Source organism: Humulus lupulus, chromosome 4 (assembly GCF_963169125.1).
Source record: "Humulus lupulus chromosome 4, drHumLupu1.1, whole genome shotgun sequence".
NCBI classification, from domain to species: Eukaryota; Viridiplantae; Streptophyta; class Magnoliopsida; order Rosales; family Cannabaceae; genus Humulus; species Humulus lupulus.
Genome location: NC_084796.1, coordinates 245,150,226 through 245,163,833, shown reverse-complemented (window position 1 = coordinate 245,163,833; position 13,608 = coordinate 245,150,226). Strand labels below are relative to the sequence as shown.

At 35.4% G+C, this 13,608-nt stretch overlaps 2 protein-coding genes across 2 annotated transcripts; both read left to right on the top strand.

Moving 5' to 3' along the window:
* The first annotated feature begins 1,258 nt into the window (after window positions 1-1,258).
* On the top strand, window positions 1,259-3,006 carry LOC133831516 (zeatin O-xylosyltransferase-like). The gene has a single exon (XM_062261858.1). It carries the CDS (start codon window positions 1,359-1,361, stop codon window positions 2,784-2,786), a length of 1,428 nt encoding a protein of 475 aa, XP_062117842.1. The 5' UTR covers window positions 1,259-1,358; the 3' UTR covers window positions 2,787-3,006.
* Window positions 3,007-11,017: 8,011 nt separating this feature from the next.
* Window positions 11,018-12,592, top strand: LOC133829501 (zeatin O-xylosyltransferase-like). The gene has a single exon (XM_062259214.1). It carries the CDS (start codon window positions 11,051-11,053, stop codon window positions 12,464-12,466), a length of 1,416 nt encoding a protein of 471 aa, XP_062115198.1. The 5' UTR covers window positions 11,018-11,050; the 3' UTR covers window positions 12,467-12,592.
* The last annotated feature ends 1,016 nt before the right edge of the window (window positions 12,593-13,608 follow it).

Sequence of the window (13,608 nt, the reverse complement as noted above, 5' to 3'; positions counted from 1 at the left end):
GGTATATCATGAGAAAAGCAAACACATAGACATTAGACTATTCTGGATAAGAGAAAAGATAGAAGAAGGTGTCATTGAACTGAACAAAGTGAGGACTGAAGAAAATCCTGCAGATGTCGGTACCAAGGTTCTCTCAGTAAGCAAGTTTAGGTACTGTTTAAACTTGCTTAGCCTTGGAAAATAATACCATGGCTGGAATACTATCCCTGCCTCATACTGTTGAGTTTTGAAAGAATAAGGTGGAATTTGTGGTATTAGTATTCATTCAAATCCAACAGTCTTTAACTAACTCTGTTAAGTTAGTTAAGTTTGTTTGAGAGGCTTTTGCCTATTCCTTTGAGAGGCATATTTATAAGGGGTCTCGGCTCATTAGAAAGGAAGACAGAAAAACAGAGCAAGAAGAGAACAGAGAGAGAAAGTGAGAAAGAGAACTAGAAACTACAAAGAGAGAAAGAGAAGTATATGCACGACAGAAGGAGAAAAGAAGCTGGCATAACACTATGAACGGATGTGTTATGATGATGAGTTGCTGTTGAATAATTCTGAGTTTACTCACCATTGAATCTCTCATTGTCTAGTGATATACTTCTTAACTGTTGTAATTTTGTACTTCTGAGTTCGGATAGTATTCAACTGGATGTAGAGTCAAAGATCACATTAATCTTTGATCTTGAACCAGTATAAAACTACTGTGTCGATTGCTTTCTGTTTTGGCCCTTTTATTTCTCTTAATTTTTGATTTCATTGATTCTGGTGTTCTAATTTAGATTAACAGTATATGTTTTGCCTAGTTGTATTGTTCTTCTAATCAATACAGGTTGATATATCTCCTACAGATTTTGATCAATTTTTTTTTTAAAAAAAAAAACAGGAACGCCGCACGGCAAAAATACCCTATATATATCTGTATAATATATACGAGAGAATTGTTTGTGGGGAGAGAGCTCTGTAAAGATCATATTTGTTGGTTGGTTTGGTTTCATAAATAGCTTATGATGCAATAATGATATAAATATAAGACAAACGGAGTTAATAACATCTGGTCTTCCAAATGTACACTGACATTTTAAATTAGGTGGCAAAATGTAATTTGTGAGGACAGGAATGAGACAAGAATCAGACAAGAATCAGGCCACAGCTGATTTTTTTGGAAGTATGACCGATTTGGCGTATCTTTTGAAGACTCCTAAAAACAGTGTATGATATGATCACATACGTTGCAACGACGAATAGTCTATCACTCATAATAGTCTATCAGTTTTGTCTGCAAGCACTATATTATTTTTATATCTATATAGCAGTCTATCGTAGATTTAAGCTGAAAGAAGGAAAAGAAAAACCTTAAGCAAGTTCCATCAATGGCGACTTCTCAAGATCAGTTGTCATCAGTTATAGTGTTAATGGTACCATTCCCAGCTCAAAGCCACCTCAACCAACTGCTTCAGCTCTCCCATGTCGTCTCCTCATACAACATCCCAGTCCACTACGTTAGCTCAGCTCTTCACAACTCCCAGATCAAGTCTCGAGCTCCAAACCCTCTTCACCACTTAGCCAAAATCCATTTTCATGACTTCCCAACTCCACACTTTGTCTCTCCTCAGCCCACCAAGACTGCTGACAACTTCCCTATACATCTCGTACCCGCATTTGAAGCCTCTGTCCACCTTCGCCAACCCTTCTCAGATCTCCTCACAAGGCTCTCAACGACAGCCGAAAGAGTTGTTATTATCCATGATTTTTTGATGAGCTATGTTGTTCAAGACTCTGATTCTCTAGCGCCCAACTCGGAAACTTATGTTTTCCACTGCGTCTCCGCTATTTCTAGAGTTTCCTTCATCCGAGACGCCGCGGGAGGAGGCTTGGGAACTGATCATGAGAGTCAGCTCAAGATTCCTTCTTGGACAAGGAGTTTTGATCCAAGGTTTGATGCCTTACTAGCTAAACAAATTCCGTTCATGAGAGCCAACAAATCTGCCCATCTTTACAACGCTTGTAGGCTTATTGAAAGCGAGTTTCTCGATTTCATTTACGAGAAAGAGCTAGAAAGTGATGACAATATGAAGCTTTGGGCAGTTGGGCCTTTAGACACTGTAACAATCTGCAAGAAGAGCCCACTCAATAACTCCATCAATGGCGATTCAGAACAAGTTTATTACTTAGAGTGGCTGGAAAGACAGAAACCCAACTCCGTTTTGTACATCTCTTTTGGAACCACGACTTTCTTAGAAGACAGACAGATTGAAGAAATAGCAATTGGGTTGGAGAAAAGTGAAGTGAACTTTTTCTGGGTTTTGAGAGATGCAGACAGAGGAGACATTTTTGGTGATGAACAGAAAGTTGGAGGACCTCAGCTTCCAAAAGGGTTCGAAGAAAGAGTGGAAGGAAAGGGAATGGTGGTGAGGGAATGGGTGCCCCAGTTGGAGATTTTGGGGCACCCATCAACAGGTGGGTTCATGAGTCATTGTGGGTGGAACTCTTGCATGGAGAGTATGAGCCTGGGAGTGCCCTTGATAGCTTGGCCAATGCACTCAGATCAGCCCATGAATGCTGCTTTTGTCACTGAGTTTGTTAAAGTTGGTTTGGCTGTTGGGGAATGGGAAAAGAGTGAAGAGCTAGTAAGTTCATCTACGATTGAGAAAGTTGTGAAGAAATTAATGAGTTCTGATGAAGGAAATGAGATTAGGAAAAGAGCTAAGGAATTGGGTGATGAGTTGAGAAAGGCTACTGCTGAAGGAGGAGTTTCTCGGATGGAAATGGATTCACTCATTTCTCACATCACTAGATAGTTTTGGCTTAATAATTAATACTTTTTCGCTGTGTTCTATGCCTCTGGTGCGTTGACATAATTGTATTATGATATTGATCCCATTTCCATAGAAGCTTTAAACTTGTGTTAGCTAAAATAGTAAGAAGCCAGTTTTTAGGTGTTTTGTCTAACAATGGTCTCTGCAGCATCTTCACGAAAATATATCACTATTTCTGGTATGTGCTTGTGTGTTATCATTATGATTTTTGTGTTCCTTTTGAGCATGGTGAAAGTGATATAGACTAATTCCCTTCTTAATTCAGGTTCAACCTCTCCTCTATGTAAGTTTACCATTATAAAAGCTCTTGATTTCACTTCTGCAAAATAATGATAATTTATCACATTTTTATGTTCAACAAAGTTGCATGAAAATAAAAAAAATACCCCTATCTCTCCGATTAAAGCCTTTATTTTCGCATTAATCAAATAAAACAAACCTTAACATTAACATTTCCCTAAGCCGGGCTGTGAGAATATTTATTTATATAGGATATAAAATTAATTTGTTACAACTAAATGACTTAATATATTAAAGTCAATATTTTATTTATTGACAAATATTTTAATGAATGGTTAATATTATTTGTTACCCAATTTTGTTTGTTACGCGATTTTATATATCTTAATTGATTGAGATAATATCTTAACCCGTGGTAGAGATTTTGATGGAATGTCTCACTCTATAAATATAGAGTATCGGTCTCCAAGTTCGCGACTCATTATTCTGTCTTTCAATAACTCCATCTAAAAGAGTTAGTGAGAGCTTGGAAGTCCGTGTACTTGTTTTAATTTATTTTTTTGTAGATATAGAGTTGTAGATCGAAATTATCAATAACAATAGTTGGAGGTACATATATTCTATCATCTAAATTTTATAACAATTTGTTCCGCATTAGGATAGTTATGCCTCTAGATTAATTTTTAATCTAACATTTAGTATCAAGATCTAGGTTTATCTGCCTTGTTATTTTTGTATGCATATATATATATATTTATGATTTATATATGGATATGTCTTTTAATATATATATATATATGATTTTTAGATTTTTTATTTTTGTATGCATATATATATATATACATATTTATGATTTATATATGGATATGTCTTTATATATATTTATATATATATATGATTTTTAGATTTTTTATTGGCCGAATATCTCAAAATTTTCTTTGTAATTTGATTGTGTTTATGTTGCTTTTGTGTTTAAGTATATGTTATTTTGTTCATATCTAACATATTTTTTTTTAGCAATATAAACATAATAATTTGGTCATATATACACATATATATTCATTTGTGTACATACCGAAAGTTTTAATGCCTTAATATTTTGGTTTTTGATTCAACACCAGTTTTTCAATCTCAATATTATTAGAAACCCTTAAGTATATATTTTCTAATAATTTTATGCATTAAAAACGAGTTTTCCATCTCATTATGTTGCTGAATTTTTGAAGAATCCGGTGAAGGCCAAAAATAATTTTGAAATTAAAGTCGGGTTTTTAGTTGGTTTTTATGCATACAAACAAGAGGAATCTCTTTATTTATGATTTTCATTTTAATTTGGGCTAAAAATTCTTGTTTTGGACGTCGGAATCGACTTTTGGAGTCGGGTTTCCAAGTCGGGTCGTGTGACTCATTTGCAGGAAACCGGGTCAAAACGACCAGGTTCATTGGAGAAGATGAGGCAAATGACACGTCGTTTGCCACCTGAAGCACGTGAAAGACGACTCGTCATTTTGACGAGTCTTAAAGCATATATAAGGGGAAACGACATGTGGTTTCCCCAAAGCAGATTTTTTTTTAAAAAATAATTTAAAAAAATTGAAGAAAAATTCATACAAATTCCGGAAATGACCTTTTTTGATTTATTTTTGGAATTTCATTATGTTCTTGATTTTAATGCTTATTTAGACAATAAATTCATTTTTCTAATTTTTTGCCCATTTAGTTTTTTTTTTTTTTTTGGTGAATAAGAAGTCATGGTATTGCTCAAAATCAATATCATTTACATTTTCCAACTTTTGACTCTAAGCTCCCTGAATCCCCATGTGCTCTGTCATCTATACAATCAATGTTGTGTATCTTTACAAATTGAATTAAACCAATCCCTATCTATACTCCTTGTCTTAATCGGTATTACAGTGCATAGCCTAAGTTTAATATCTCTTTGAATTGCCTTTACAGTATGATTTATATGCCAAAGTTTATGAGACCATAGCACATCATTTCTCACTCTCCAAATGTGATATACCAAGGTGGCAACAATAGCTATAAGTATGCTCTTTCTGACTTTGCTCAGATGCTTGGCTTTGATAATCCACTGGAGCAATCTACCATGTTCCTCTGTTTGAGCTCTCCAACCTAGCTAATTCCTCACTTGCAACAAACAAGTCTTGCTATATGACACTGAAAAAAATAAGTGTTGAATATCTTCATTGTACTCACCACACAATAAACATGATTGATCCATGTGTGGATTGTAGTTGCGGATATATACTCGGATATATACATGAAACAAACAGAATGATTCTCCTCTAGTGATGGTGAGCATTTGGTGTGCAAGCTTAAGAAGTCCATCTATGGTTCAAAACAAGCGTCCCGCCAATGGTATTTAAAATTCCATGATGTCATATCTTCCTTTGGATTTGAAGAGAATGTCATGGATCAATGTATATACCAGAAGGTCAGTGGGAGTAAGATTTGTTTTCTTGTTTTATATGTGGACGATATTCTCCCCAATGATAAAGGGCATACTAAATGTAATGCCCCAAAATCCCTAATGAGGATTAATGGTTAGATTAGTAGGCCGAGAGGGCCATAATTGATTTATTATGCCATTAAATGATTATATGCATGTTTATGTGAATTATATTATTATATGATGATAAATACATGCATGTGAGTCCACATTTCATTATAAGAGTATTTTGGTAATTAGGCCCGTTGAGGGCATATTTGTATATTTTCGTGCATATCGTTGAATTATTGATGAGGCCACATTATAATGTGGATTTGTTCGAGCTATTTGGCATGAGACGATCTTTGAATACTAGTTAGCGGTTTGGTCATAACGGGGTTAATTTCGAGGCTCGGGGTGAGTCTCGGGATATTTTGATGATTAGTGCATTACCGGGAATTAAAGGGTAATGGGATATGACTTATTAGCATTTGAGAATATTGGAAATAACAGGAATTTGAGGACGTTAATTATAATTAACGAGATAGGCGAGAAAGAATGGTTTTACCCTTGGTAGCCTTAAGAGGGAATTTAATGACCTAGGGGTATTTTGGTCTTTTGACCAAGGATATATGTGAATTAAGAAAGCTACAGAAAGCTTAAGAAAAACAGAGCACGTTACTTCTTCTTCCTTTGGATTTTTGAAGCTCCAATTGAAGATTCAAGCTAGGGAATCAAGCCTTGAGGGTTTAGGATTGTGTTCTACCATTGAAGAGGGTTCCATCTTGAGTTTGAGGTAAGATTCTAGCCATAGAAACTTTGGTTTTTACTATATTTTTCATTTGATTTTTAGTTGGAATTTTGAAGTTGATAGTTGAGAATTCAAGGGAGTTTTTAGCAAAGTTTGATTGGGTTTTGATGCCTAGGACTTGGAGAATGGGTATTTGGGTTCATTTTTGAGTTTGGTTGAAGTTTGGAGTCAGTTCATGAAGTTTGGAAAGTGGAGAAGTCGAAGGGGAAAAACCAGGGCTGAATCACCCTGGTTCTAGCGCTACAGCGCCCAAGGATGGGCGCTATAGCGCTGTCTAGGGCATGTCAGCCCTGCTTGTAGCATCAGGGGGTAGCGCTGTAGTGCTTGTTTAACGCCCAAAATGTGCATCCACTAAGCGGTGGTTGTAGTATAGATCGGACGGTCGATTCCACAAAAAGGCAAAGAAATAAAGTTAAGAGATAAATAATATGAGGAAAATAGAACAAGTGACATTTTTGTTGTTTTTGAGATTCAAATATTAGAAATAAAAATAGACTAAAGTGTGATGTAACAATAAGTAACAAGTAGGAAGGATCAAGAGTCACCAATATGCATACTTATTTAATTGGATCTTTGATTTATAAAAATTATACAAATGAGTAGTTCACATCCCTACTATTCATTTTGAAGATTTAACATTGAAGCACAAATATGTTTCACAAAAATGTATTCAAGTGATTACTATTATTTACCATGGAAGGATGAGATAAATCTTATGAGAAATCTAAAAATGACATTATACCATTGACCATAATGCAATAAAAGATTAGACATAAAACCTAACACAAATATTACTTTTACTATATATAAAATACATAGAAAGAGAATAAATAATTCTATATAGATTTAGCAAAAGTAAATATATATGAATGAGATGGAGAAAATGATAAATATATTATCTATATTATTTTCACTAATTTGATAATACATAGAAATTGCTTGACAAAATCTATATACTATTAGTAAACATAAATATAGATAACAAGAAGAATGAATAGAGATGAAAGAAAATAAATCACTCAAATATATAAACTTTAAGCACATGGTGAATCAAAAATACCAAACAAAGTCATAGTGCATATAGGATCATCCTAACCTTCCTAAGAAGGTTAGCCCATTATGCTAGACATTCTCATAAAATTCTAGAGAGAAAATATGAGAAATGAGACTAAAATTCGGTAGAATTTTGCTACCTAAAAATTACATTCTCAACTATGAATAATTGTCTCTATTTATAGAGAGGAAGGAGGACTGAAATGCAAAGTAAAAACTAAGTGGGGTTTACAAAGTTAAATAAAATAAAGCTTTTGAAGATAAATAAATAAATAATAAAAATAATATAATAGTAAAACAACATTCAAATCACGTGTATTGAGAATGTTGCAACTAAAATATTATAGTTATTATAAATATGTTGATTTCTTGCTTGCAAGTGGAGAATGAGTTGCTGCACGCAGACCGAGGCACGTACACACCTGTTTACGCGTCAGAGGGCGTCAGGCGGCTGCGTCAGATGCGTCAGGCGGCTTCGTCAAAAGGTTGCAGGCGGCTGCGTGGCTCGCTCAGTGGCTGGGACGCGTGGCACGAGGAGGGCACGCCACCTAGCGCTGGGAGAGAGGAAGGAGGAGGCTGGGCCTGGTCTTGCGGGCTTCAAATTGGGCCCTATGTTTCAAGAAAAATGTCATATTTCTCTTCTTTTTTTTAGATTTAATTGTTTCGTTTTCTCCATTTTAAAGTGCCAAAATACAATTTTAATTCCTACAAAATAACAATAAATTAAATTATAATAAAATATTTTCATTTATAAAATAAATCATACTAATTCCATGAAAATATTAATTAAAACTTAATTTATTTTGACTATTAAAATCAATAAATGTGTATTTTTCACCACTAATCAGCGCTACCCTGTTTTTCTAGGGTATTTTTGAGGGTTTTTGGCTCGGGGTTTCAATTCCTAAGGCTCGGGATCGAATCTACTAACCGTTTGAGTACAATTCGAGGTCTCGGGAGTGAGGTTTAGATCATGAACGTTTTATTATTGATTTTATTGATAGAGTTCCATATTTGATTATGATTAGGTGACCGTTAAAGGATCAAATGATCGATCGTTCTCAAGGGTCATTCTTCTATTATTTCTCGCTCGCACCAGAGGTAAGAAAACTGCACCCGGTATGTGACATGCATGGTTATTAATGAAGCATGTTGAGGGCTCTATATGTGGACATTGATTTCATTTTAAATGCTTATCAATCTTGCTTATCTGTGAATGGTACTGACTTATTAGTCAGAATCGACAATGGTGTCAGTATTGACTTTGAAGCTGTGACTCATTAGTCAAGTTCGGTAGTAGTACTGAGAACTGGTCGTATGGTATTGGGTTATGAGTCAAGAACGGTATTAGCGTGTTTAACGCAAGCCGAAAAGATTAGATCTAATCGACATAAGCATTATCATCATAATCATGAAATGCTTGACCGACCTTAAGTTCGATGAAAACAAAAGCGCTTGTCTAGTTTAAAGGCTAGTTATTTTGAGCTAGAGCCAAAAGGCTAAGGTGACCGACACGTCACATGGCTTAGGGAGCAGATCCCCAAAGATGGACTTATTAGCCATCTATTTAAGGAGCAGTTCCCTAGAGATGGACTTATTAGCCATCTATTTAGAGTATGACTTAATAGTCACTTATCTGATAGGGCTACACGCCCCAGCATGATTATTAGAATCTCAATATTATCTGATTAGAGCTACAAGCCCAGTATGATTATCATAATCATTATTTGAAATAGTATACATCCAGTAATAAGTTTTCTTGCTGAGCCTTGACTCACGGGTGCTATGTGGTGCAGGTAAAGGGAAAGAAAAGCTCACCCAATCTTGAGTGGAGAGCTTAGGTGGCGATGTGTACATATGCGGCCGCTTGACCACCACGGCCAAGGTGTTTCTCAAAGGAACTAGGGGTTAACCCTATTTTTGTCGCTTAGGTTAGCGGGTTGTAATTTTTACACTATAATGACCGTTTTGGATTGTAAATAACTTGTAAACACTTTTATGGGCCCATGTACAGTTTTATGTTTTAAATAAAATATACCCTTTCCTTTTGATCGAAATTTTCCACCTTAGCCTATTAATGTCACCTAGATGCATGTTTATAACCAAATGACTCCTTTAGTGAGTTAAGTACGGTTCAAAGTTCACAGTAACGGTCTTGGAGTAACCAGGGCGTTACACTACATGAGGTGAAGCAATTTCTATCAAAGAAGTTTGAGATGAAGGATATGGGTGATGTGTCTTATGTCATTGGCATTAAGATCCATCGAGATAGATACAAGGGTATCTTAGGTCTATCTCAAGAAGCCTACATTACCAAAGTTTTAGAGAGATTTCAGATGAAAGATTGTTCACCAAGTATTGCTCCTATTGTTAAGGGTGATAAATTAAATTTGAGTCGGTGTCCAAAGAATGATTTTGAAAAGAAAGAAATGAAGAAAATCTCACATACTTCTGTTGTTGGAAGCTTAATGTATGCTCAGGTGTGCACAAGACCCGACATTGCCTTTGCCTTTGATCCGCAAGTGGATTGGTAGTTTGGCATATCTTTTGAACACTCCTAATATTAGTGAACAAAAGTCTATTGTCCATATTTCTATGTCCCAATCTTGTCCCACCAATTAAATATTGACACATCATTTAGTTTGAAAACTTTTGTTAACTAACAGAGGTCTAAGATTAAAAACTTTTGTTAACTTTTCCCTTACAAACCATTTGCCCTTTACCTTCTTCTTCTTCTTCCATTTTTAGTTATTTTTTAATGAAAAAACAGTGCTTGGTCTTGCAATGAATCCATATTGCAGAGAAAAATAATATCATCTAAGCACTGGTTTAAACATATATTTTTATATTATTATTTTTTAATGAAGAAACATTGATATGGGAAGAGTACAAATGGAGCTAGACTAAGTTAAGTGAAAGAAGTATATTTTATTAGCCATTGTTATTTTCCTTCTGTACTTTGTCTATTTGTTTTTTGTTACCATATTTGCACGTTTTTTTTTTTATTTTGTAATTTTTTATTTATTTTTTATTTTTATATATAAAGAAAAAACAAGGATAAATAAATTTCTTATCACCATCAAAATAGGCGGCCAAGTTAATATTCTACATGCAAACTCTATTTTTTTTTCCTAAAATACAAAAAATAAACGGAAGATGAAGACAGAAAAGACAAATGGTTAATATAGAACAGAAAAATAAATAAAGTTTTTCTCTGCAAATTTATTCATTGCCAGAACATGTATAGACTACAATCTCTCTTATTTCTTTAAAAAATGTATATGGCTGTAATATACGAGACCAGACTCTATTTTGTCATTAAAAAATGTATTAAAATGGAAAAAAAAGATGAAAGTGTTTTATCACTGTAATATACCAGACTAGACTAGATAAATAAAAATGGAAGTAGAAGACGAAAGGGCAAATGCTGTAACGGAAAAGTACAAACTTTTTAGTGTTAGACCTGAGACAGCAGATTTTTATTCAATAATAGTGTATGACATAATCACATACGTTGCAATAACCAACCAGGATATTATATATTTAAGTTTGGCGATGCAGTTCAAGTACTGATTTGTCTCATAGTCTACCAGTTTTGTCTGCAAGCACTATATTATTTTTATATCTATATAGAAGTCTATCGTAGATTTAAGCTGAAAGAAGGAAAAGAAAAATCTTAAGCAAGTTCCATCAATGGCGACTTCTCAAGATGAGTTATCATCAGTTATAGTGTTAATGGTACCATTGCCAGCTCAAAGCCACCTCAACCAACTGCTTCAGCTCTCCCATGTCGTCTCCTCATACAACATCCCAGTCCACTACGTTTGCTCAGCTCTTCACAACTCCCAGGTCAAGTCTCGAGCTCCAAACCCTCTTCACCACTTAGCCAAAATCCATTTTCATGACTTCCCAACTCCACACTTTGTCTCTCCTCAGCCCACCAAGACTGCTAGCAACTTCCCTATACATCTCATGCCTGCACTTGAAGCTTCTGTTCACCTTCGCCAGCCCTTCTCAGATCTCCTCACAAGGCTCTCAACGACAGCCAAAAGAGTTGCTGTTATTCATGATTCCATGATGAGCTATGTCATTCAAGACTCTGCTTCTCTAGCACACAACTCGGAAACTTACGTTTTCCATTGTATCTCTGCTATTTCTAGAGTTTCCTTCCTCCGAGACGCCGAGGGAGGAGGCTTGGAGATTGATCAGGCCAAGATTCCTTCTTGGGAAGGTTTTTTAGAACCGAGGTTTGAGGCTTTCGCAGATAAACAAGTTCCGTTTATGAAAGCCAACAAATCTGGTCATCTTTACAACGCTTGTAGACTTATTGAAAGTGAGTTTCTTGATTTCATTTTCGAGAAAGAGCTCGAAAGTGATCATAACATGAAGCTTTGGGCAATTGGGCCTTTAGATTCTTTAACAATCTTCAAGAAAAACTCACTCAACTCCAGCGATGCCAATTCAGAGAAAGTTTATTACTTAGAGTGGCTTGAAAAACAGAAACCCAACTCTGTTTTGTACATCTCTTTTGGAACCACAACTTTCTTGGAAGACGGACAGATTGAAGAAATAGCAATTGGGTTGGAGAAAAGTGAAGTAAAATTCATCTGGGTTTTGAGAGATGCAGACAGAGGAGACATTTTTGGTGATGAACAGAAAGCTAGAGGACCTCAGCTTCCAAAAGGGTTCGAAGAAAGAGTGAAAGGAAAGGGAATGGTGGTGAGGGAATGGGTGCCCCAGTTGGAGATTTTGGGGCACCCATCAACAGGTGGGTTCATGAGTCATTGTGGGTGGAACTCATGGATGGAGAGTATGAGCCTGGGAGTGCCCTTGATAGCTTGGCCGATGCACTCAGATCAGCCCATGAATGCTGCTTTTGTCACTGAGTTTGTTAAAGTTGGTTTGGCTGTTGGGGAATGGGAAAAGAGTGAAGAGCTAGTAAGTTCATCTACGATTGAGAAAGTTGTGAAGAAATTAATGAGTTCTGATGAAGGAAATGAGATTAGGAAAAGAGCTAAGGAATTGGGTGATGAGTTGAGAAAGGCTACTGCTGAAGGAGGAGTTTCTCGGATGGAAATGGATTCACTCATTTCTCACATCACTAGATAGTTTTGGCTTAATAATTAATACTATTTCGCTGTGTTCTATGCCTCTGGTGCGTTGACATAATTGTATCATGATTTTTGTGTTCCTTTTGAGCATGGTGAAAGTGATATAGACTAATTCCCTTCTTAATTCAGGTTCAACCTCTCCTCTATGTAAGTTTACCATTATAAAAGCTCTATACTTGATTTTGTAGGATAAACCAGAATGTATATAATACTTGAATAAACGCAATATAAATACAATATTTATATCTACTAAATTAAATATACATAAATATTATAATTATAAATAACTACAATATAAATAGTAATTATAATTAATTTAGACAATAATTATAAAGAACAAAATAAAAGTCGAGGCCTGTGTAACACACAGTTTCGTTAAAAACAGATTCGCCGCCTCTACAAGGTTTCGACGTTTATCTCCCAGGATACAACGGTAAACGACAAGTAACTCAATTACTTCGCCGAACCAAATATGTCCGAACTCTATCACACTACAACAAATCTAAGAACTCTAAAGAGTAAAAAAGAGAAAAAGAATATTCAAAGGAAGACAATATATATATGTATATGTTTTTGGTGTAATTAAACTACAAGACCTATAATCTCTATATATAGGCCAAAATTGAGAGGCATAACCACTCACAAACAATGTGGGACAACACCCAATTGGTTTTTTCATTCAAAATTTCTACAATCCCTCACGTGAATGAAAACTGACTCACGGAAAAATTAACAAAAGGAATTAGACCTAGGTGATAGAGTTCAACGTTAGAAACCCGTATAGGATAGGTAGGTGTTACCCTTTGAACCTTCCCTTATGTAAGTATATTTATTTTACGGGATGATCAATAGACGCGATGTCTTTGAACTCATCTGCCGTTCGTGTAAACGATGATATACCACACACATGAATCTTTCCTGACATATATTGGTTCTCAAGATTATGTTCGTTTTGGCCCTGAACCTTTCTCTGGTTTTGCAAGAGATATTCTAGGAATTGAACCCTTATTCAATCCCTATAGAAGTGGCCCATCTTCTCTCTCTCACATAGGTAATTTTCTTAATTAAGAGTAACCCGTATTACTCTGCTTGACATTTCGATGCGGCACCACCCTTAGGTCCATATAGGTAGAATTCTTA

Bases quoted from the DNA above. Each gene is read 5' to 3' on its own strand.
- LOC133831516 (XM_062261858.1), top strand. From the start codon at position 1,359: ATGGCGACTTCTCAAGATCAGTTGTCATCAGTTATAGTGTTAATGGTA.
- LOC133829501 (XM_062259214.1), top strand. From the start codon at position 11,051: ATGGCGACTTCTCAAGATGAGTTATCATCAGTTATAGTGTTAATGGTA.